This window comes from Erythrolamprus reginae, chromosome 3 (genome assembly GCF_031021105.1).
Source record: "Erythrolamprus reginae isolate rEryReg1 chromosome 3, rEryReg1.hap1, whole genome shotgun sequence".
In the NCBI taxonomy this organism is placed as follows: Eukaryota; Metazoa; Chordata; class Lepidosauria; order Squamata; family Dipsadidae; genus Erythrolamprus; species Erythrolamprus reginae.
Window position 1 is genome coordinate 228,117,484 of NC_091952.1, and position 25,050 is coordinate 228,142,533.

At 41.6% G+C, this 25,050-nt stretch overlaps 1 protein-coding gene across 1 annotated transcript in view; it reads left to right on the plus strand.

Annotated features, from left to right (window-relative positions):
* The window catches only part of LAPTM4B (lysosomal protein transmembrane 4 beta), a 71,404-nt gene that overhangs the window by 36,079 nt on the left and 10,275 nt on the right, over positions 1-25,050 (plus strand). The window contains exons 5-6 of the mRNA XM_070749230.1: positions 5,941-6,039; positions 18,020-18,115. Of these exons, the coding sequence (XP_070605331.1) occupies positions 5,941-6,039; positions 18,020-18,115 (195 nt within the window). The remainder of the gene's footprint in view (positions 1-5,940; positions 6,040-18,019; positions 18,116-25,050) is intronic.

The following is a 25,050-nucleotide window of genomic DNA, read 5'->3' on the forward strand; positions in this document are numbered from 1 at the left end:
ATCTATCTATCTATTTCTATCTATCTATCTATCTATCTATCTATTTTTCTGTCTGTCTATCTTTCTATCTATATCTATCTAACTATCTATCTATCTATCTATCTATCTATCTATCTATCTATCTATCTATCTATTTGGTTTTCTATGCTGATAACCTCACAGCAGCTAATGCTGAAGCTCTTCTTTGGATACACTTGTTTGTTTGTTTGTTTGTTTGTTTGTTTGTTTATTTAATTGGATTTGTATGCAATCCCTCTCCAAGGACTCAGGGTGGCTCACAGCATATATAAAAACAGAACAATAATGTAAATCCAATTAATGATGAGAAGGAATCCAGTTTTGAAGGATTTTAACTCTTAGGTTTTAGCTTTGTTCCTGATCGAGCTACTTTTTTTACTTTTTAATTTATTATTAATATTGTTAATTTGTTTACCCTCTTTTAAATTTACAGAGCTAGTTCACTGGTTTTCTTTAAAATAAATATTCTAAAACATGTCTCAATTAATGTAATTTTATTGTTTTCCATTTTTATAAGTTACCAGTAGCCACTGCATTTTCTAACCTCGGCTTATACTCGGGTCAATACGTTTTCCCAGTTTTTGTGGCAAAAATTGGTGCCTCGGCTTATACTCGGGTCGGCTTATACTCGAGTATATACGGTATATATATAATTATATATTATATTATATATTATATTATAATTATAAATTAATTGCCCACCCCTTCCTTCCTTCCTTCCTTCCTTCCTTCCTTCCTTCCTTCCTTCCTTCCTTCCTTCCTTCCTTCCTTCCTTCCTTGTTCCCTCCATTTCTCCTTCCTTCCTTCCTTCCAACCTCCGCGGGCCAGTTACAGACAGCAGGCGGGCCACATCCGGCCCGCGGGCCGCCCTTTGCCTAGGTCTGCAGTATGCTAATCTTAGATTCCAGTCTTTTCCTTCTGTGTGAAGCAAGCAAGCAACCAGTTCAGTTTGGAGAGTAGAGGTATAATGTGCATTTTCCCCAATAAAATCCCCACCCCTAGCCATCTTCCATGGATCTGCAGAAAGCCCTGTATCCCAGGACGAGCTAATTTGAGTAACGTTGTCCGACAGATGCTGAGCATTGTTTGAATGAGAAAAGACCAAACTATCACCCTGCAAAAATAGGCATGTATTCCAGGGTTGGGGTCTGGTTTTCTTCACTGCCAGTTCCCTTAGGAATGTACTGTGTGGTTGTGTACACATTGCACACTGCATGTATGCAATGCTAAAACAAAATGGTGGTGCTTATGGCGCTGCCGAGAGAACCAGCTTAGGGACATGGCACGGCACGCCTTGGACACTGCCAGTTCCAGCAACTCAGGCCACCAAGTTACCACCAGTTCTGCAGAACCAGTTTGAAGCAGGGGGATGTATTCCCGACAAAGTGAAGAGTGATGAAAATATTCGTTTGGCACTCGAGTAGTTTCTCTTTAAATAGTGGTGAAAGCACGATTCTACAATGTTTATCATCAATCTGTTATCCTTCGTCTGGTGGGATTAAACAGTTGGTGCACTTCAGTGAAATTCCAAATGAGGAAAATGTCTTGCTAGCACTTGGCAAAGGAGAAAGGCAGGCAGAAATATTTGTGTGTTTAAATGAATCTGGCAGAAAACATCAAATAATTTATTGCTGCATCTTTGGAAATGAAAAAGAACCCCCTTTCTCCCTCCAGAATTCTGTAATTTAAAATGCCAGGATAAAAGATCACTGTTGAGTGCATTGTAAAGTTACAAAAGTAGATATACAGTATTTAATGAAGAGTTGCAGTTGCTTCTTTAAGCTGTGATGGCACAGTGGTTGGAATACAGTACTGCAGACTACTTCTGCTGACTGTTGGCTGCCTGCAATTGGGCAGTTCGAATCTCACCAGGCTCAAGGTTGACTCAGAGGGCTGTAAAGCACTGTGACACGTTATACGTCTTAAGTGCTGTTGCTTATTGTGGTACAGACCATTGTGTCCAGGTCTGGCCATCACATGAAGATTCAGATGGGGTAATTAATAGTTTCTAAGATGTCCCACAGGTAGTTCTCTGGTTATGACTGTGAAGGAAACTTTTTATTTTTATTTTATTTTATTTATTTATTTTGTCCAATACACAATGAGAATTTTAGTGGGTATATATATCTATATATACATAGTAAAATACATCATGACAGTTATAGAGAAGATACTCATAGTAAAATATATCTAAGAAAGAATAGAAAAGAAGATATAGTAATAGAACATATCAATGAAAGAATAGAAGAAGAGATATAGGAATAGAAGAAAGGTATAGGAGATATAGGAGAGCAATAGGACAGGGGACGGAAGGCACTCTAGTGCACTTGTACTCGCCCCTTACTGACTTCTTAGGAATCTGGATAGGTCAACAGTAGATAATCTAAGGGTACATTGTTGGGGGTTTGGGGATGACACTATGGAGTCCGGTAATGAGTTCCATGTTTCGACAACTGGGTTCCTGAAGTCATATTTTTTAGAGTCAAGTTTGGAGTGGTTAATATTAAGTTTAAATCTGTTGTGTGCTCTTGTGTTGTTGTGGTTGAAGCTGAAGTAGTTGCCGACAGGCAGGACGTTGCAGCATATGATCTTGTGGGCAATACTTAGATCTTATTTAAGGCGTCTTAGTTCTAGGCTTTCTAGGCCCAGGATTGAAAGTCTAGTCTCGTAGGGTATTCTATTTCGAGTGGAGGAGTGGAGGGCTCTTCTGGTGAACTATCTTTGGACATTTTCACGGGTGTTAATATCTGAGATGCGATATGGGTTCCAAACAGATGAGCTGTATTCGAGGATGGGTCTGGCAAAAGTTTTGTAAGATCTTGTAAGAAGTGTGAGATTGCCAGAGCAGAAGCTACGTAGGATTAAAACTCTTGAAGCCTTGTTGGCTATGTTGTTGCAGTGGGTTTTGGCACTTAAATCTTTTGTTGTTAGTATACCGAGGTCTTTAACCGAGTGGGGATTATCTGTGATAATTTGATTATTCAGTTCGTATTTGGAGTTCAGATTCTTTTTCCCAATGTGTTGGACAGAGCATTTGCTAGTTGAAATTTGGAGTTGCCATGTGTTAGACCACTCAGAAATAGAGTTCAGGTCTTCTTGGAGAGTAGTTGTGTTATCAGTGGTGTTGAAGAGTTTTACATCATCGGCGAATATCATCATAATAGTCCAATATCATCATAATAGTAATGGTTGTAAAATTATTGATTGATTGATTGATTGATTTGATTTGATTTGATTTGTATGCCGCCCCTCTCTGTGGACTCAGGGCGGCTCATAACATGTCAACAATAAAACAGTGTACAAAATACAATTTGATCCAATTACTATAGTTACATGGGGTGGACAAAAAATAGAAACACTTGACTTTTTGGCATAATTTTTGAGCATGTTCAAATCAATCAAAACTTGACAAATTTTAATGTTTTTTTAAATCACGCATGGACACGCAGGGGACTTAATGCTCTTAATAGCCGTTTCCAATTGTGTGATGAAGAGGAAGAGGAAGATTATATATGAGTTTTACATTTTCACTGCATAACTTGTAGAAAGAATTGGGAGTAGGATAGATGGTTCTCTCGGCTTCTTTATTTTATTCTCAAAACAATCTTTGGGACAAATTAGGTTTTGAAAAAGGGACAATCACAACGGGGTCTTAGCTGGGTGGAGAAGTAAATTCCTGCCCAATATCCTAATTGCTGAATTCTAGCCACAGCTTAGTCAATAAATCACAGCTGCCTAGATTTATACAACAGATTAAGTCAAAACCAAACAAATTACAATTTAGGGTAATTTATACAATGTGTGAATCCAATCTATGACTCATACTTAATTCCACACATGGGAAAGAATTTTGTAGCATCCAGAAACTCTGCTGGAGTTTGATGTTTAGTTTTGCTAGAAATTGAATGTTATGTATACAAGATGCTCAAAGTTCTATGTAAGTATCTGTCCCAAAGGCATTGTCTTTTCTTCACATCCATCCCATATAATTATGTAAATATAGTCCTTATAGAACCGTGGAGATTATTCCTCCTAGTTTGTGTCAATGTTTTTATTTGAGAAGGTTGAATGATGTTTCCAAATTACCGTAAGTTTACGGTTCTGAAAACCTATTTTCCTCCTTTGTATACTGACTGCTAAATCGGCTTATCTATTTACTAATCTTTTCTCCTTGTTTTAACATATTACAGGTAGCCCTCAATTTATGCCACTCTGATCTAATAAATTATTATTATTATTATTATTATTATTATTATTATTATTATTATTATTGTTGTTATTGTTATTATTATTGTTATTGTTATTATTATCTGTAACTTAGTGACTGTTCAAAACTATGATAGACCTTTCTGGGAGTACTTACGACCCAGATTCAAAGTTCCAGTGGTGCCCCCCCCCCCCAATTCTTAGGATCCCAAGTCATGTGCTTGGTAACAAAGCTGCACGTATAGCCATTTGCAGCATGATTGTGTATTATGATGGTTTTGCCGAAAGCCAACATTTAACATAGAAACATAGAAGACTGACGGCAGAAAAAGACCTCATGGTCCATCTAGTCTGCCCTTATACTGTTTCCTGTATTTTATCTTACAATGGATATATGTTTATCCAAGGCATGTTTAAATTCAGTTACTGTGGATTTACCAACCACGTCTGCTGGAAGTTTGTTCCAAGGATCTACCACTCTTTCAGTAAAATAATATTTTTTCATGTTGCTTTTGATCTTTCCCCCAACTAACTTCAGATTGTGTCCCCTTGTTCTTGTGTTCACTTTCCTATTAAAAACACTATTTAACACTTCCTATTTACACCCAGTTTTTTGCAACACTGGCCCATTGCAAGCCATGGGTTTGCTTAATGACCACGACATTCATTTAACGATCCGAGTGGTCACTTTATGACTGCAGCATTAATTTAATAAACCATTGCAAAAACAAAAGCCCATAACATCTGGTTAACAATATTACCTACCCGTTTTACAGGCCACATTAAGGTTGTAACTTGAAGATTACCTATATTAGGTTGGAGACTGGAGATTGGGAATCCCTTGGAATGTGATTTTATAAAATCCACTTCAAGCTCTGTGAAGAGAAGTGAGAAAGAACTTGAAAATCAGCTTAGTGTCGTGGTTAAGGCATTGGGGCAGGAAACTGTCAAACTGTGAGTTCATACAGTGATACCTCGTCTTACAAACACCTTGTCATACAAACTTTTCGAGATACAAACCTGGGGTTTAAGATTTTTTTGCCTCTTCTTACGAACTATTTTCACCATACAAACCCACCGCCACCACTAGGATGCCCCGCCTCCAGACTTCCGTTGCCAGCGAAGCGCCCGTTTTTGTGCTGCTGGGATTCCTCTGAGGAATTCCATGGGAAACCCCACCTCCGGACTTCCGTGTTTTTGTGATGCTGCAGGGGAATCCCAGCAGCCCAAAAATGGGTGCTTCGGCTGGCAAAAGGGGTGAATTTTGGGCTTGCACGCATTAATCGCATTTCCATTGATTCCTATGGGAAACATTGTTTCGTCTTACAAACTTTTCACCTTAAGAACCTCGTCCCGGAACCAATTAAGTTTGTAAGACAAGGTATCACTGTATTTTGCCTTAGGCATGAAGCCTGTCAGGTTATTTTGGGCCAGTCACTTTCTTCTGAGGAAGAAGACAATGGCAACCCATTTCCAAAAAAACCATTGCCAAGAATACTCCAGGGATTGGTCCAAGCAAACGCCAGGAGTCAAAATTGACTTGAAGGCAGCCACATATCCCAAAACTTGCTCTGATAGGATGACTCTGAAATTGTAAAATTATCCCTCAGCTTCACAGGATGCACCCATATTCATCGAAGTTTGTGTTGTAACATTATAAAAAAAGAAAGCAGAAAATTTGATGAGATTCCTAACAATTTCTCTCTAACTTTTCAGCCTGCAAATTTCCCCTACAAGGAAGATATTTTGTCAATGAATTCGATCTGCTTGATTGTCATTCTTCTCCTTTGTTTAAGTATCACATTGGCTTTCAAGGTAAGTGTTAATGTATGAGCAGAGTAAGTCTTTTTTTACCAAGGTTGTTCACACAAAGAAATGTTTAGATTGAGATTAGTTGTGAATAACAACTCAGCCACACACAGATATACTAACCTGAATTAAAGTTAGGGAAATAACATATTCAGATAAACAGTCTAAAGTCATATACATAATAAGTCAGAATAGCAATCCAAATATTACCAAGTACATAGTCTTTCTTGCCAGTTGTCTTTGTCATGATCAGTAAACAAAGATATCAAGCCTAAATACATTTTAACCATAACATATAACTATTTTGTTTGTTTGTTTGTTTGTTTGTCATACAAATATAGTATTGTATTGTACAATAAAGAGAGATTGCAGAGAAAATACAGAGCAAACCTAACAGTGAATAGCCATTAACAGTGAGTAGCCAGACAAAGAGAAACAGAGAGTGACTCAGAGAAATAAGCTATAAACTCTAGCTCCTTCTAGTGGCAGTCTGCAACACCTGCAGCCAGTATATTGCCAACCTAAAAGTTATGGACAGAGTCCTAACAGTAGACATAACATATTTTACCTAACCACCCTAACAATATGAACTGGAAATAATATGAACTAGAAAAAGGCTTATTGTTCTGAGTCTACGGAGAGGGGCGGCATACAAATCTAATAAATTAATTATTATTTCTTGTTTGTTAAAATTATCTGCTACCCAGTTTACTAGCAAGTGAATCTGGGAAGATTTTTTGTTGTTGTTAGTTGCAAAGTCATGTCTGAACCTTCGCGACCCCAGACCTTCCTATTCTCTACAATCCTCTGCAGTCCTTTTAAGTTGACGCCTACTGCTTCAGTGACTCCATCTAGTCACCACATTCTCTGTTGTCCCCCTTCTTCTTTTGCATTCATAAGAACATAAGAAGAGCCGTCTGAATCAGGCCAAAGCCCATCGAGTCCAGCATTCTGTGTCACACAGTGGCCCACCAATTGTCCTTGGGGATCTTGAGCAGAAAGAGAAGGCAGGACCCTCCCTTTCCCTTGACCCCCAACATTTCTCCCTTAGACTCTCCACGATTGACCTCTCCAGGTTCCTAAGAGGCCAGTAAGGGGCGTACATAAGCGCACTGGTGTGCCTTTTGTCCCCTGTCCAATTGTCTTTCCTTTCTTTCACCTATCATATATATTCTCTTCCTTTCATATATCCTTTCCTCTAAGTTCACTTTTACCCTTATATAACCACATGTCTATTTTTCTTCCTATGTATTTGTGTATTGGACAAATGAATAAATAAATAAATAAAATAAATAAATGGTACTCAAGGGAATCCTGCCTGCCTCAACCAACATAGAGGCGGCACTTGGACATCCGTTTCAATAACCACCAATACACTTGGCATCCCTGAATCTGTCTAATCCTGCCTTAAAGCTATCAAGGCAGACAGCTGTCACGACCTTTTCTGGAAGTGAATTCCATAAACCAACGACCCTCTGGGTGAAGAAATATTTATTTGTCCTCGGTTTGTTACCTATGAGCTTTAGGGAGTGCCCCCTCGTCCTAGTATTGTGTGATAGAGAAAAGAATTTTTCTCATGAAAAATAATTTTTCTCTATCCACCTTTTCTATCCCATGCATGATTTTATACACTTCGATCAAGTCACCCCTTAAACGCCGTCTTTCAAGGATGAAGAGACCAAGGCGTTGGAACCTGGTTTCATAAGGAAGATGCTCCATTCTCTTGATCAAACTATCCCAGCATTCGGCTCTTCTCCAGTGAGTCCTTCCTTCTCATTAGCTGGCCGAAATATTTGAGTTTCATCTTCAGGATCTCGCCTTATAAAGAGCAGTCAGGGTTGCTCTCCTCTAGGACTGACAGTTTTGATCGCCTTGCAGTCCAAAGGACTCACGGGAGTCTTTTACTATTGTTTACTATTGTTTTCTGTTTTTTGTATATGTTGTGAGCCTCCCCGAGTCCCCGGAGAGGGGCAGCATACAAATCCAATTAAATCTTAAATCTTCTCCAGCACCATAGTTCAAATGCCTCCAGTCCTTAGGATGCCTAAATTTAGATTGCCCACCATAAATTGGGGCGTGCATAAGTGCACCTTTGTGCCTACCGTTCCTGTCCAAATGTCTTTTTTATCTTTTCTATCTCTACTTACTTATGTATTTGTTTGTTTATTTATTTTATAAATATCTCATCTGGTTTATTCTTCAACTATTAAACATTCTTCTAATTATGAAGGTAAAATTGGAAGTTGAGGTGCTGCACAGTGAAATGGCAGTCTTATAAAAATCTAATAAGCAGAATGATACAATAAAAATAATGGTGGAGAGAATCAAAATGCTTTGTTTGAAAGCAAGGATAGTAAGGAGTTTTGTCAGGAGACTGACTGCGGGAGCTATTTTGTGCCTCTACATTTTGCTCTAGAATCTTTCAGACATACAATTGTAATATTATAATAATAATAATAATAATAATAATAATAATAATAATAATAATAATAATAGACTTGTATGCCGCCCCTCTCCGAAGACTCGGGGCAGCACACAATTTGCAGATATTTGAAAACTTATATCACTTTTCTCCCCCTTGTTTTTGTTTTCTGTCCTTGGTTCTCATGACAAAATTATTACTGCAATAAGTATATAGCTTATTGTGATTTCTCTTTTCTTGGATGCAAGTTGTTAACAATGAAAACCTCTTATGTATCTGGGTATGATTAGGGGCAGGCTTCAAAAATTTTAGCAAGGGGGCCTCTGCCTGGTTGCTGGGTGGGTGTGGCCATGGTGGGTGTGGCCTCTCCTGTACCTAGGGGGGGTGCTTTTTCCCTCGCCGGGCTCCAGAGGCTTTCCGTGAGCTTCTGGAAGGGCAAAAACGGCCTCCTCAGGCTCCGGTGGCCTTCTGGAGGCTGAAAACAGGCCCCTTTCCAGCCTTCATGAACGTCCGGTAGGCCCATTTTTCACCCTCCCCGAGCCTCCATGCCCACCCTGCACTTACCTGCATTCAAAATGGGTCGCATGCAGACTCCTGGGAGGGGCAGGGTGTGGGGTGGGCCACGGCAGCCAGGGGTAGAATTTAGGGGTTCTCCAAACTGTACAGAATAGAGGGTCTCCTGAACCGCTGTGAACCCCCAGCAGCTCACCCCTCGATTTGATCCTTTTCCTGATACGGAAGGTTTAGATTTCTTTGAAATATGCTGTTGGCTCATTTGAAACATAAAAACATAGAAACATAGAAGACTGACGGCAGAAAAGGACCTCATGATACATCTAGTCTTCCCTTATACTATTTCCTGTATTTTATCTTAGGATGGAGATATGTTTATCCCAGGCATGTTTAAATTCAGTTACTGTGGATTTATCAACCACGTCTGCTGGAAGTTTGTTTCATGGATCTACTACTCTTTCAGTAAAATAATATTTTCTCATGTTGCTTTTGATCTTTCCCCCAACTAACCTCAGACTGTGTCCCTTTGTTCTTGTGTTCACTTTCCTATTAAAAACACTTCCCTCCTGGACCTTATTTAGCCCTTTAACATACTTAAATGTTTCCATCATGTCCCCCCTTTTCCTTCTGTCCTCCAGACTATACAGATTGAGTTCATTAAGTCTTTTCTGATAGGTTTTATGCTTAAGACCTTCCACCATTCTTGTAGCCCATCTTTGGACCCATTCAATTTTGTCAATATCTTTTTGTAGGTGAGGTCTCCAGAACTGAACACAGTATTGCAAATGTGGTCTCACCAGCGTTCTATATACTTGCTTGCTTGCTTGCTTGCTTGCTTGCTTGCTTGCTTGCTTGCTTGCTTGCTTGCTTGCTTGCTTGCTTGCTTGCTTGCTTGCTTGCTTGCTTGCTTGCTTGCTTGCTTGCTTGCTTGCTTGCTTGCTTGCTTGCTTGCTTGCTTGCTTGCTTGCTTGCTTGCTTGCTTGCTTGCTTGCTTGCTTGCTTGCTTGCTTGCTTGCTTGCTTGCTTGCTTGCTTGCTTGCTTGCTTGCTTGCTTGCTTGCTTGCTTGCTTGCTTGCTTGCTTGCTTGCTTGCTTGCTTGCTTGCTTGCTTGCTTGCTTGCTTGCTTGCTTGCTTGCTTGCTTGCTTACTTACTTACTTACTTACTCACTCACAGAGTTGGCCTTCTCTGGGTCCCGTCGACTAAACAATGTCGTTTGGCGGGTCCCAGGGGAAGAGTCTTCTCTGTGGCGGCCCCGACCCTTTGGAACCAGCTCCCCCCTGAGATTAGAACTGCCCCCACCCTCCTTGCCTTTTGTAAACTCCTTAAAACCCACCTCTGTTGTCAGGCATGGGGGAACTGATATAACTTCCCCAGGCCTATTAAAACTAAAAACCCATAATTTTAAAAAACATGCACACAACATACCATAGTATGTTGTGTGCATGTTTTTTTATATTATGGGTTTTTAGTTTTAATTATTATATTTGTATTCTACATTGTTTTTTGTATTACTGTTGTGAGCTGCCCCGAGTCTACGGAGAGGGGCGGCATACATACATACAAACAAACAAACAAACAAACAAATAAATACTCATTCATTCATTCATTCGACTTGTATGCCACCCAATCCCGAAGGACTTAGGGTGGCTTACAACAGTATAAAATACAAAACAATAAAAAGAAGTCAAATATAAAACTGAGTTATAAAACTATTAATTACCTTATATTTAGGGAGGCATAAAGTTGATTCACTTTTCCATCCTTCCGAGGTTGGTAAAATGAGGACCCATATTGTAGGGGGGGGGCAGTATACTGACATTGTAAACTGCTCAGTACTATGGGCAGTATATAAGTCTAAACATTATTGCTATTTCTAAAAATCTCAACTCTTGTTCTCATCAGAGTTACTCTTAAAATCACTTCCTTCCTATTTTATTTGTTTGTTCCAATTTTAATTCAGTTGTCTGCCATCAGCTGATTTTCTTGGTCATCAATATCTTGAAAAGTAATTTTGAATTAAATTTTGATCGATGCTTTTTTTTCCCCAATGAAGATGAATGGACTCCTTTATATTTTGTGGGTCGTGGAGAGAAGGAAAACATTTACTTTCTGATATTAAAGATATTTTTAAATTTTTATTATCATTTAAGACATTTATTGAAGCCTTGGGCTGTGTTAGAAGCCCTTTAAAGCTTTGTAAAACTACTCGCTGGAATTTATTAATCTTTGGCAAGACGTTCAGCCCTGTTTTGTGGTTTCCTGTACATGGAGTTCTTTCATGTTTGGCCATACTTCCTTTACCCCCCCCCCCCCACCCCCAGCATTTTTTAAAAACGTCTACCAGATTGCATTTGCTTAAACCAAAATAAATGACTCTATCGAGCTAGTATATGCTAATTAATACTATGTTTATCATGTTTAAGAGATTATTAACATTTGTAAAGGCAAAATGTTAGAAAGATAGAAAACAATTTCTGTTGTAGAAAAAAGATAAAGCTATAAATAAATCCTCTAACATTTTAAATTTACTCCTGGGCTTTGTTAATAGAATCTTCAGTTGTTTAGAATGGAATGTAAGAACAAGGAAAGCATACGTAGCTGTATTTTAAAAGTTCTAAGGCAGTGTTTCCCAACCTTTTTTGAGCCGCGGCACATTATTCATATTTTCAAAATCCTGGGGAACACTGAACGGGGGGGCGGGGGGCGCGGGGGGGGGGCTAAAGAAAAGTTTGGACAAAAAAATATCTCTTCCTCCATTTCACTCTATTTCTCCCTCCCTCTTTCTCTCTCTTCCTTCCTTCCCTTCTTTCTCTCTCTCCATCCCTCTTTCTTTCTTCCTCTCTTTTTTGCTCTCTTTCTCTCTCCCTCCTTCCCTCCCTCTATGTCTTTCTCTCTCCCTTGCTCTCTCTCTGCCTCTCTTGCTATCTCTCTTTCATTCTCTCTCTTTCTCTCTCTTTCTGTCTCTCTTGCTATGTCTCTTTCTCTCTCTCTCTCTTGCTATCTCTTTGTTTCTCTCTCTCTCTTGCTATCTCTTTCTTTCTTTTTTTCTCTCTCTCTTGCTATGTCTCTCTTTCTCTCTCTCTCTGTCTCCATCCCTCTTTCCTTTCTATCTCTCCCTCTTTCCTTTCTATCTCTCCCTCCCTCTTTCCTCCCTCCCTCTTTCCTTTCTATCTCTTTTCTTTCTATCTCTCCCTCCCTCTTTCCTCCCTCCCTCTTTCCTTTCTATACCTCACTCTTTCTTTCCTTTCTATCTTTCTCTCCGTCCCTCAGCGGCGGCAAAGAAGAAGGAAGGCAGGCTGCAGAGGGCACCGAGGATAAGAGCGCTCGCTCGCTCCCTCGCCCTCTGACTTCCCTCCCTCGCTGCTGAAGGGACGAGCGCGGGCACGCTGCAAGAAGGTTTTTTTTTCCTTTTTTTTTTCCTTCCCCCGCCTCACGGGAGAGAGTGAGAGAGAGAAAGAGCAGCGCCCTGTCGGTTCCGAGCGCAGCCAGGGAAAGCGGCCTCGAGCCAAGTGCGAACTGCAGGATGCGGCAAAGGACTCCTTGTCAACCAAAAAAGGGTGGGGGTGGCAAAGGCAAAGCCTGGGAGGCGGGGAAGGGAAGAGCGGGAGACCCCCAGACAGAACGGCTGAGGGGAAGGAAAGATGGAAGGAGGGAGGGATTGAGAAGCGAAGCCAGGGAGGGCTGAGAGAAAAGGGGAGCGGCACGCGCGAGAGAGGGGCGGGCATTCCCGAAACGGATGGAGAAAGCCCTCTCTCGCAGCGAAAGCGCTCCCAGCCAGGGGGCTGCGAGAGAGGGCTGGGAGCGCTTTCATCCCGAGGAGCTGCAGCCGCAGCCGCCGCGACAGAAGTCGCGCCCCAAGGCAGGGAGCAGCAACGGAGGAGAGGGGGCAGATCGGGCGGGGAGCTTCGCGGCACACCTGCCTGTGTCTCGCGGCACACTAGTGTGCCGCGGCACACCGGTTGGGAAACGCTGTTCTAAGGGTTTCTTACTCAGGGTCAGGTGAAATGTTAATAATACTTTATAATACCTTGGTAAGACCACACTTGGAATACTGCATTCCATTTTGGTTGCCACGATGTAAAAAAAAGGACGTTGAGACACTAGAAAGAGTGCAGAGAAGAGCAAAAAAGATGATTAGGGATCGGAGTCTAAAACATATGAAGAATGGTTGCAGGAACTGGGTACGTCTTATTTAATGAAAAGAAGGACTAGGGGAGACATGATAGCAGTACAGTGTTCCCTTGACTTTCGCGGATCCGACAGATATTGACAAAATTGAACAGGTCCAAAGACGGGCTACAAGAATGGTGGAAGGTTTTAAGCATAAAACGTCTCAGGAAAGACTTAATGAACTCAATCTGTATAGTCTGGAGGACAGAAGGAAAAGGGGGGACATGATCGAAACATTTAAATATGTTAAAGGGTTAAATAATGTTCAGGAGGGAAGTGTTTTTAATAGGAAAGTGAACACAAGAACAAGGGGACACAATCTGAAGTTAGTTGGGGGAAAGATCAAAAGCAACACGAGAAAATATTATTTTACTGAAAGAGTAGTAGATCCTTGGAACAAACTTCCAGCAGACGTGGTTGGTAAATCCACAGTAACTGAATTTAAACATGCCTGGGATAAACATATATCCATTGTAAGATAAAATACAGGAAATAGTATAAGGGCAGACTAGATGGACCATGAGGTCTTTTTCTGCCGTCAGTCTTCTATGTTTCTATGTTTCTATACCACAGTTTTTTAAAAAAAATATTAATTAAAAAATACTTTGTGGGTTTTTTTCTGTACCATGGTTTTTCCTGCCCGATGATGTCATATGTCATCGCCAAACTTTCGTCCGCCTTTAATAAATATTTTTTTTAATAAACTTTAATAAATAAATATGGTGAGTAATAATCTAAATGGTTGCTAAGGGAATGGGAAGTTGTAATTTAGGGGTTTAAAGTGTTAAGGGAAGGCTTGTGATACTGTTCATAGCCAAAATAGTGTATTTACTTCCGCATCTCTACTTTGCGGAAACTTGACTTTCGCAGGTGGTCTTGGAACGCATCTCCCACGAAAGTCAAGGGAACAATGTATTCCAGTATCGGAGGGGTTGCCATAAAGAAGAAAGAGTCAAACTATTCTCCAGGGCACCTGAGGGTACATCAGGAAGCAATGTGGGAACTAATCAAGGAGAGAGGCAACTTAGAACTGGGGAGAACTTTCCAGGCAGTTAGAACAATTAATCAGTGGAATGACTTGCCTCCAGAAGTTGTGAATGTTCCAACACTGGAAGTTTTTAATATTAAAACAAAATAACCATTTGTCTAAAGTAGTGTAGGGCAGCAGCCAAAAAGGGGTATGTATGTATGTATGTATGTATGTATGTTATTTGTTTGTTTGTTTGTTTGTTTGTTTACTTACTTACTTACTTACTTACTTACTTACTTACTTACTTACTTACTTACTTACTTACTTACTTACTTACTTACTTATTTATTTATTGGATTTGTATGCCGCCCCTCTCCGTATACACGGGACGGCTAACAACACTAATAAAAAACATCATGCAAATCCAATACTAAAAACAACTAAAATACCCTTATTATAAAACTAAACATCCATACAAACAAACAAACATACCATGCATAAATTATAAAGGCTTAGGGGGAAAGAATAGCTCAATTCCCCCATGCCTGACGACAGAGGTGGGTTTTAAGGAGCTTACGAAAAGCAAGGAGGGTGGGCGCAATTCTAATCTCTGGGGGGAGTTGATTCCAGAGAGTCGGGGCCGCCACAGAGAAGACTTTTCCCCTGGGACCTTGCCCCCACAAATGCACATAGGCCTCACTGAAGCTTGGGACGGTTAAAAAAAAACCGGCTCAATGGGCAAACCGGAAGTTAGGAGAACTGGACTTCTGGTTTGCCTATTGTGCTGTTTTTTGCACTCCCTGAAGCCTCTGGAGGGCAAAATGGCCTTCCCCAAGGTCAAAAATCAACTGGCCGGCACATGCATGTACACTGGAGTGGACATAGGGCAACACCCAGTGAAGGGCTACCAAAATTTTTACTACCACACTGTGGGCGTTGCTTATGCAGGACGCCCTGCATTTTCTTTCAACATTTTTCAGTGCAAATTGGGTGCTCTGGGGTGGAGCTCTATTTTTGCTATCTCACTGCGTTCCCCGGATATAATGGAACTGGAAAAGGTACAAAAAAGGGCAACAAGTATGATGAAGAAAATGGAGCACCTCCCTTATGAAAGCAGGTTGCAATGCCTTGGTCTCTTCAGCCTTGAAAGACGGCGTTTAAGGGGGTGACTTGATCGAAGTGTATAAAATCATGCATGGGATAGAAAAGGTGGATAGAGAAAAAATATTTTCTCTATCACACAATACTAGGACGAGGGGTCACTCCTTAAAGCTCATAGGTAAGAAAGTGAGGACAAATCAAGGGAAATATTTCTTCACCCAGAGGGTCGTTGATTTATGGAATTCACTTTCAGAAGAGGTTGTGACAGCTGTCAGCCTTGATAGCTTCAAGGCAGGATTAGACAGATTCATGATGCCAAGTGTATCGGTGGTTATTGAAACGGATGTCCATGTGCCGCCTCTATATTGGTTGAGGCAGGCAGGATTCCCTTGAGTACCATTTGTTAGGGGTCAGGGGAATGGGAGTTTTTTGCCTTCTTTCTACTCAAGATCCCCATGGACAATTGGTGGGCCACTGTGTGACACAGAATGCTGGACTCAATGGGCTTTGGCCTGATTCAGCACGGCTCTTCTTATGTTCTTATGTCATCCCCCCCTCCCCGTCCGGGCAGTAGCCCAACCCTGGCAACACCTCACATGCTGTCTGATATGGCTCCGCGGAGCCACCTGTGGCATGCGTGCCATAGATTCACCATCTCTGTCCTATTCTATTTTAAATAATATTGTTAAATGGGATTGTCCAGATTAGGCCTGCCAGGTCTCAACTGGAGATCTAGTTAGGTGTACTAGCTAAAAAGTACTAGGTTAGAAACTGAGAGATTTTGTATTGTAATCCTGCCTTGGGAGACCAATCGCCTTTAGAGGTAGAAACTCAAGAAATTAATCTGATTATCTCACTTCTCTATTTCTGGATAGGAAAAGTATGCACTATAAAATCGGTTCATGACAATGTGAAGATCTTTCAATAGCCTGAAAGTCTTTTAAGGACAAATCTGTAGGAAAGAGGTGGATAGAAAGAATTTTCATTTTAGTATTTATGTAAATACTGCCAGGTTGCTGAATTTATTTAATCATATTCCCAGATACATGTGCTAACAGATGGTTTTACCAGGCAAACTGCTGGTCTGTTTTTTAAAAAAAATAATAACTACTTGTGACCCTGGCTTTCAAAGGAAAAGAAAGATAGATGTAGAGTGATATGACTATGCGCAATTTTATAACTTTTTAAAATGTCTGTATATTCCATTAGCTCTGGTTTATATCACCGCAGATCATTAATCTAGCCTTGCAAGCACATTTATGATGAAATTATTAATCCTGACAAGGAAATATTTGAAACCTTGGTATGCATATAGAATATGAAGGATAATATCCACATAAATTTTCAAACAGAACTTACTACAGTTTTAATTTGCTTTTACTGTGAGCAAAGGCACTTGTCTACAATGATTTAAATCAGGAGTCTCCAACCTTGGCAACTTTAAGGCTTGAGGAATTCAACTCGAGAAGGGCGCTTCAGGAAGGGCGGCATAGAAATCTAAAATCTAAGAGCTGGGGTGGCAGAGCAGGTAGAGTGCTGTACTGCAGTCCACTGAAGCTGACTGTAGATCTGTAGGTCAGCGGTTCAAATCTCATCACCGGCTCAAGGTTGACTCAGCCTTCCATCCTTCCGAGGTGGGTAAAATGAGGACCCGGATTGTGAGGGCAATAGGCTGGCTCTGTTAAAAAGTGCTATTGTTGTAAGCTGCCCTGAGTCTAAGGGGAAGGGCGGCATAAAAATCGAATGAATGAATGAATGAAAAATAAATAAATAAATAAATAATAAATAAGATAATAAATAAATAAGTCTCAGAATGCAAAGCTGGCTGAGGAATTCTGGAAGTTGAAGTTCCCAAGTCTTAAAGTTGACAAGGTTGGAGGCCCCTGATTCTAAACAGTTATTTTACCATTGTACCTTCCAACCTGCTGCCAACCTGCCTTCCATTGAGGACCTGTATACGGCACGAGTCAAAAAGAGGGTGGGGAAAATATTTACTGACCCCTCACATCCTGGACACAAATTGTTTCAACTCCTACCCTCAATACGTCGCTACAGAGCACTTCACACCAAGACAACTAGACACCAGAACAGTTTTTTCCCGAACGCCATCACTCTGCTAAACAAATAATTCCCTCAATACTGTCAGACTTTCTACTAAATCTGCACTTCTATTCTACTAGTTTTTCTCATCATTCCTTTCACCCACTTCCTCCCATGTTGACTGTATGACTGTAACTTGTTGCTTATATCCTAAGATTTTTATTAATATTGCTTCTTCATTGCTTATTTGACCCCTATGACAACCATTAAGTGTTGTACCACATGATTCTTGACAAATGTATATTTTATGTACGCTGAGAGCATATGCACCAAGACAAGTTCCTTGTGTGTCCAATCACACTTGGCCAATAAAAATTCTATTCTATTCTATTCTTACCTCCCAACATTCGAGACTTAGCCTATCCCTAATTTGTCACTTTAAATATCTTTTTTTCATAAATTTAACCACTCTAAATAATACGAAACTGTTCCAGTGAAAGGAGAGGAGCTTTGGGATTATCCACACTAGCCAATGTTCTACAACAGTTGGTTTTTGGAAACAAGACAGAAAGAAAAAAAGGGAATCTCTTAAGCAACATATAACATATGATTCAGCTTCTCCAATTTGAAAACCTTCCCTGAGATCTTCAGCCAGCACAGTCATAGCTGAAAGTACCAAAGTTTAGGAAAGCTGCACAGTGTTGAAGCCATTCAGTTCACAGTTCAACACATCTTGTCTTCTCCCTTTTCTCCACCCTCTTTCTTCCAGGCTTACTTGATCAGTTGTGTATGGAACTGTTATCGCTACATTAACAACAGAAACAACTCTGATGTCCTGGTCTACATTACCACCAATGACACAGCGGTAAGTTTGTTGGGGTTGACTGGAGCCGTGAGTGGTTCCTGGGTTTAGAAGAGAAGATCTGTTTTGGACGGTACAAAATTCAAAGGGATGGGGCTCTTCAATCATGCAACTTTGACCATCATGGCTATTGCTTTCTTATATACTTATGGGGCAATGATGGGTCCTATCATGCTGAGAATACAAGTTGCCCAATCATTTTCTCTAGGCTCTGATTTCACCAAGGAAAAATCAGCTAAATTCATTTCTGGATAAACTTGTCTGTGGTTTTTTGATAGTGTATTTCGGGAAATTAGCAGGAAATGCTTTTGCCTTCCTGTTGGGCTTCCCAGAGATACCTTATTTTCAGTACGTTTATGTATCTAAGACTAGATTTTAAACATGGTTTGATAAATGTTCCCAAATTAGTGCGGTTTTGTTGTGGCCTGTCCATGTCCCGCGCTGCTAGGCATGGATCCAGAGAGGTTTGTGGCGCAGTATCATAGGCCGTGCATCTGGCACCCGAGTCCGATAGCGAGAAGGTCAGAGAGGATGTGATGTCAGAGACTGGAAGCCAACCAGGGCCTTATGTACCTCCCGAAGTGCACATGAGTGACGCAGGAGAGGAGGAGGAGCCTCATCTTGATGCCAGGGCACGCAGAGCTGCTAGAAGGCAGGAATGGTTAAGCAAGAGGAGGTCTCTGTGCGAATAGATCTGTAGAACAATTGGCCATGTCCTTAGGCTATTTAAGGCTTAGTCATGTCATGATTCAGTGCGAAAGTTGCCCTTCGTTGTTCCACCTGTTCCCTCGGATTTCTCTCTTGGATATTATTGTTTAAGTGATGACTTACAAACTGGCAAGTTGGACTAATTACATCCAGTCTTCCTGCCAATTCAGAGTAAGTCCGGGAATGAGACCTGTGTGATTAAAGAAATGATCTGTTTGTTTTGGTTTTGGTTTGGACTCGGGCCCGTTGTGGGAACGCTAATTAGCAGCTGGCACCAAACAGACACATTTCCTGATTTTCTGAACTTTTAAATCCAAACCTCACTGCTCATAAAATGTTAGAAGTAAAATCTTATATCTTATAAAATTGGGGGGGGGGCTATTTCCTGGGGGGCTTGTCGCTGGGACAGAACAGGTTTCAGTACTCCACTTAGTCATGAATCTTAGGTTATAAACCACAGCAGCTCGTGGTACATTAAACCAAAAACAAATGTATATTTTGGCTTAGATTGGTGTATGAATCCAAATCTAACAGGGTACTTTCAGTGGTCTTATATTTACAGTTGCATTGTTGAGGGATAAATATATATTGTTACCTGCCAAGATGTGTCCGAGTTTGTTCCTATGTTGACCATCCTGGTGCTGCTTCTTCCCTTATAAGATTCTCTTTTCTACATACACTGGTCACTTGACTTTCGCGGGGGATACATTCCAAGACTGCCCGCGAAAGTCAAATTTTCACAAAGTAGAGATGCTCCCTTCCTTCCTCTCCCTCCCTCCTCCATTCCTGGTTATACTTATACCCAGAACCCACAGGGGCAAGGGGGCGACAAGCTGGGGGCTTTGCTGTGTTCGCTGCCGGTGTCTCCTGTGGTGACGGTGGCAGCCCCGGGGGTCAGGGCAGGGGAAGGGGTAGCTCAAGGCAAGAGGGATCCAGGCCAGGACTTGAAGCCGGGATTTCAGGCCGGTCAGCTGGGAGGTCAGACACTACCACTAAGGGAAACGGCTTAGGTGGATGGGGAAAGAAGAGACGGCGGCGGGAGGCAGTAAGGCTCGGCTTCAAGTGGAGCATACCAACACTCCGAGAATTAAAGGGAGGGATCGGGAGGCTGGGGTGGAAGCGGAGCTTTTATTTAAAGAAGTAGGACGGGTGGGGTGGGTGGGGAGGAGGAGAGTTAAAACGCACAGTATTGTACATCGGGTGGCCGTGGGAAAACATACAAGTGTTCCAAAAAACCACGGAGTATATTTTTATTAATATTTTTTGAAAACCAGTGGTATAGCCTTTCTGCAAAAGTTGGACCTGCGAAAGGCAAGGGACCACTGTACTCTTATTTAGCATTTCCTAGTTAATTACCTGTTAAAGGTAAAGGCTCCCCTGCCCATATGTACTAGTCATTTCCAGCTCTAGGGGTGTTGCTCATCTCTGTTTCTAAGTCGAGGATTCAGTGCTGTCTGAAAACCTCACTGTGGTCATGTGGCCGACATGACTAAACGCCAAATGTGTAGGGAGTGTTGTTACTTTCCCACTAACGAGGTCTCTATTTTTCTACTTGCATTTTTTACGTGCTTTCAAACTGCTACGTTGGCAGAAACTGGGACATGTAATGGGAGTTACACAGCACTAGGGATTTAAACTGCTGAACTGCCGATCTTCTGATCGACAAGCTCATTGGCTTAGCCCCTGAGCCACTGCGTCCCCTGTTACATTACATTAGGGCCCACAGGGTTGGCCTTCTCCGGGTCTCATCAGCAAAAACCATGTTGATTGGTGAGGCCGCTTGGGAGGGCCCTTTCGGTGGTGGCTCCGGCTCTCTGGAACCAATTGCACCTGCGGGTCCACACCGGCCCCACCTTCCTGGCCTTCTGGAAAGCCTTGAAAACCTGGCTCTGCCAGCAGGCCTGGGGGTGTTGAGCTACACCGTCTAGCTCCGACCAGGCAGATATTAATGTTTTTAGTTTTAGGGGTTTTAACTGTTTTTCATTGTTTTTATTGTTGTACACTGCTCAGAGTCCGCAAGGAGTTGGGTGGCCTATAAATTTAATAAATTAAAATAAATTAAATTATCTGTTACATGCCTTTTTTTTTTAATTAAATACTGTATTACCATTAGAACAAGCCTTCATTTAACAAAACATCAAACTAAAATTTCACATCTTAATTAGTTACAACCTTGATGCTGATATAAGTACAGTGGTAACTCTACTTACGAACTTAATTCGTTCCGTGACCAGATTCTTAAGTAGAAAAGTTGGTAAGAAGAAGCAATTTTTCCCATAGGAATCAATGCAAAAGCAAATCATGCATGCAATTGGGGAAACCACAGGGAGATTCCTAGAGAGGCCCCATGGAGGCTTCTCCATGCCTTTTCCAGCTCTGTTTCCTCTCAGGAGATTCCTAGAGAGGCCCCACAGAGGCTTTTCCCCGCTTTTTCCGGCCCTGTTTCCTCTCAGGAGATTCCTAGCGAGGCCCCACAGAGGCTTCTCCACCTTTTCCAGCTCTGTTTCCTCCCAGGAGATTCCTAGAAAGGCCCCACAGAGGCTTCTCTCCACCTTTTCCAGTTACAGTTTCGGAGGCTCAGGGTTTGTAAGTGGAAAATGGTTCTTGAGAAGAGGCAAAAAAATCTTGAACACCAGATTCTTATATAGAAAAGTTTGTAAATAGAGGCGTTTGTAGGTAGAGGTACCACTGTATTGTGCTAAATGGGTCTTCTAAAAAAATCTTACCTTGAGCAGACTGAATCTGGCATTTTCTAGAAACATTGGCTCCCAGTTTGGGGATATTAGCTTATGGATCTGAACTGGACTTCTGTCAGTAGGTCCTAGTTCCTGTAAGGGCCACCACCTGCAAGGAACTCCAACAACCTGCTCACCTTCTTCTCTAAAAAGATTTAGCCCCTCGGCCTGGGAAATCTTAACCAAAAAGTGCTTCGTTAATATGCATAAATGTGGTGGTTCTCAACCTCCCTAATGCCGCAACCTCTTAATACAGTTCCTCATATTGTGGTGACCCCCAACCATAAGTCAAGCGCCAGTTCTCCCCACAGAGCTTTAAGCTGATTGGCAGAAAGGTCAGAAGGACAGCCCCACTGTAAGCGCCCGATTGGTCGGATTGTAAAAATATTATGTTCCAAGAAGCCAGAATAGAAGCTTTAGTTCCTAACACCAGGAGAAATTTGTCTTTTCCCATGGTCTTAGACGACCCCTGTGAAACGATCGTTCGACCCCCCAGCGGTGTCCCGACCCCCAGGTTGAGAACCACCGCATTAATGCAATTAAATCCTTTCCCTTTAATTCCCATAACTATCCACCCCCTGATATGAGATGATCCAGGAACATAATTTTTTTGCCGTTAATGTTTGTTTTGAATCAGACCCAGAAAATCCATTTCTTGGAGGTGTCTTTTAATAACTCCCAGATGATCCTGCCACGGTAGATTGTATATTTTATGTCACTTCCCCTGATAAGTCTATGCTTTTGGTCTAGAGAGAGAGCTCTTTTACTTTCCGAAAGTTAGTTCTGTCAGATATGTGTGCAGCTGTATATTCTCTCACACAATAAATGTCTTCTGAGGAATGTTTTGGCAACACAAAGAATTTCATAGCTATAAATTATCTCTGGGCAGTCCATTTCCATTTGTAATTCCTCCAGAGTGGTTTCTAATGGCAAAGCTCATAGACAAACATTTAGGTTGCTTCCTGCTCAGTTAAGCAGAGAGACAAAGTAAGCTTCATTATTTGACAGATGATATTTTATTAAGGAATAATTCCAGCTGCTCCTTAGTATATTCAAGGCAGACCCTTGAAACTATGTTCTATAGCTTCTGCCGCACAAATCCCAGCGACCAGTTAGGTCCCACAGAGTTGGCCTTCTCCGGGTCCCATCGACTAAACAATGTCATTTGGCGGGACCCAGGAGAAGAGCCTTCTCTGTGGCGGCCCCGACCCTCTGGAACCAGCTCCCCCCAGATATCAGAGTTGCCCCCACCCTCCTTGCCTTTCGCAAGCTCCTTAAAACCCACCTCTGCCGTCAGGCATGGGGGAATTGAAATTTTTCCCTTCCCCCTAGGCTTATAGAATTTATACATGGTATGCTTGTTTGTATGATTGGTCTCTTAAATTGGGGTTTTTTAGATTATTTTTTAATATTAGATTTGTTACATTGTTTTCTTTATTGTTGTCAGCCGCCCCGAGTCTTCGGAGAGGGGCGTCAGATAGATAGATAGATAGATAGATAGATAGATAGATAGATAGATAGATAGATAGATAGATAGATAGATAGATAAATAAATAATATAGTGTGTGAACTACACAATTGGTACGACTATATAAATGTGCGACTCGTACAATTATGGTTGTTTGTTCATTTGTTTATTCATTTACTTTACTTGTATGGTGCCTATTTCCAGATTCTGTGGTGGCTCACAATGTAAACATATAATAATTAATAATAATTTAATAATAATTTATTAGATTTGTATGCCGCTCCTCTCCGGAGACTCGGAGCAGCTCACAACAATAACAACAATGTGAGAAATCCAATATATTTAAACACATCTAAAAGCCCGTCATTAAAACTATGCGACACAATCATACCATACATAAACAATATAAGCCTAGGGGTATCTCAATTACCCCATGCCTGACGACGTAGGTGGGACTTCAGTAACTTACAAAAGGCAAGGAGGGTGGGGACGGTTCTAATCTCTGGGGGGAGTTGATTCCAGAGGACTGGGGCTGCCACAGAGAAGGCTCTTCCCCTGGGGCCCGCCAGACGACATTGTTTAGTCGACAGGACCCAGAGAAGGCTGGTCGCTGGGATTTGTGTGGCAGAAGATGGTTGCGAAGGTATATAACATGCTTATCCCAAACCCTCAAATATATATAAAAATAAAAAGATAAAAAACACGTTCAATTACAACATACTATTCTGCTGCTTCCAGGTTCGAACCAGGGTATATCCTATGAGCCGTGGTGGTGCAGTGATTAAAGTGCATTACTGCAGGCCATTTCTGCAATTTGGCAGTTTGAATCTCACCAGGCTCAAGGTTGACTCAGATTTCCATCCGTCTGAGGACCCAGATTATTGAGGGCAATATGCGAACTATGTAAAACCACTTAGAGAGGGCTGCAAAGCACTGTGAAGCAGTATGTATTTGGATAGGGAGTCCTTGCTTATGGTCACTCGTGCCCTTATCACCTCAAGGTTCGACTACTGCAATGCTCTCTACATGGGGCTACCTTTGAAGAGTGTTTGGAAATTTCAAATCATGCAGAATGCTGCCCCGCGAGTGGTCATGGGTCTACCCAGATAATCCCATGTCTCTCCATCACTCCGTGGACTGCACTGGTGGCCGATTGGTTTCCAGACACAATTCAAAGTGTTGGTGATGACCTACAAAGCCCTACATCTTTCAGCTGTGGCGAGGGGGGTATTTTCCCAGGTTCGCCTGGTGCACCAGTTGCGGCCCTATTTGGACCAGGAGTCACTTGTCACAGTCACTCATGCCCTCATCACCTCGAGGCTCGACTACTGTAACACTCTCTACATGGGACTATCTTTGAAGAGTGTTCGGAAACTTCAGATCGTGCAGAATGCAGCTGCGAGAGCAATCATGGGCTTCCCTAGGTAGGCCCATGTTACACCAACACTTTGCAGTCTGCATTGGTTGCCGATCAGTTTCCGGTCACAATTCAAAGTGTTGGTTATGACCTATAAAGCCCTTCATTGCATCGGACCAGATAACTTACGGGATTGCCTTCTGCCACATAAATTCCTGTGGCCGATTAGGTCCCACAAAGTTGGCCTTCTCCAGGTCCCATCAACCAAACAATATCGTTTGGCAGGGCCTAGGGGAAGAGCCTTCTCTGTGAGGGCACTGGCTCTCTGGAATTAGCTCCTCCCAGAGATTCGTACTGCCGCCATCCTCGTCTTCCACAAGAGCCTCAAGACCATTCTATGTCGCCAGGCCTGGGGCAATTAGACCTTGCCCCTCTGACCAATAAATGTAATGTATGTTGTGATTGGACTGTATGATTGCGTATTACATTAGGGTTTTTAGTTGTATTTTAAATTATTAGATTTGTGCTACATGCTTATGTTTGTATCTATTCTGTGAGCCGCCCCGAGTCTTCGGAGAGGGATGGCATACAAATCTAATTATTATTAATAATAATAATAATAATAATAATAATAATAATAATGTAAGTCTAAGTATTATTGCTATTGTGT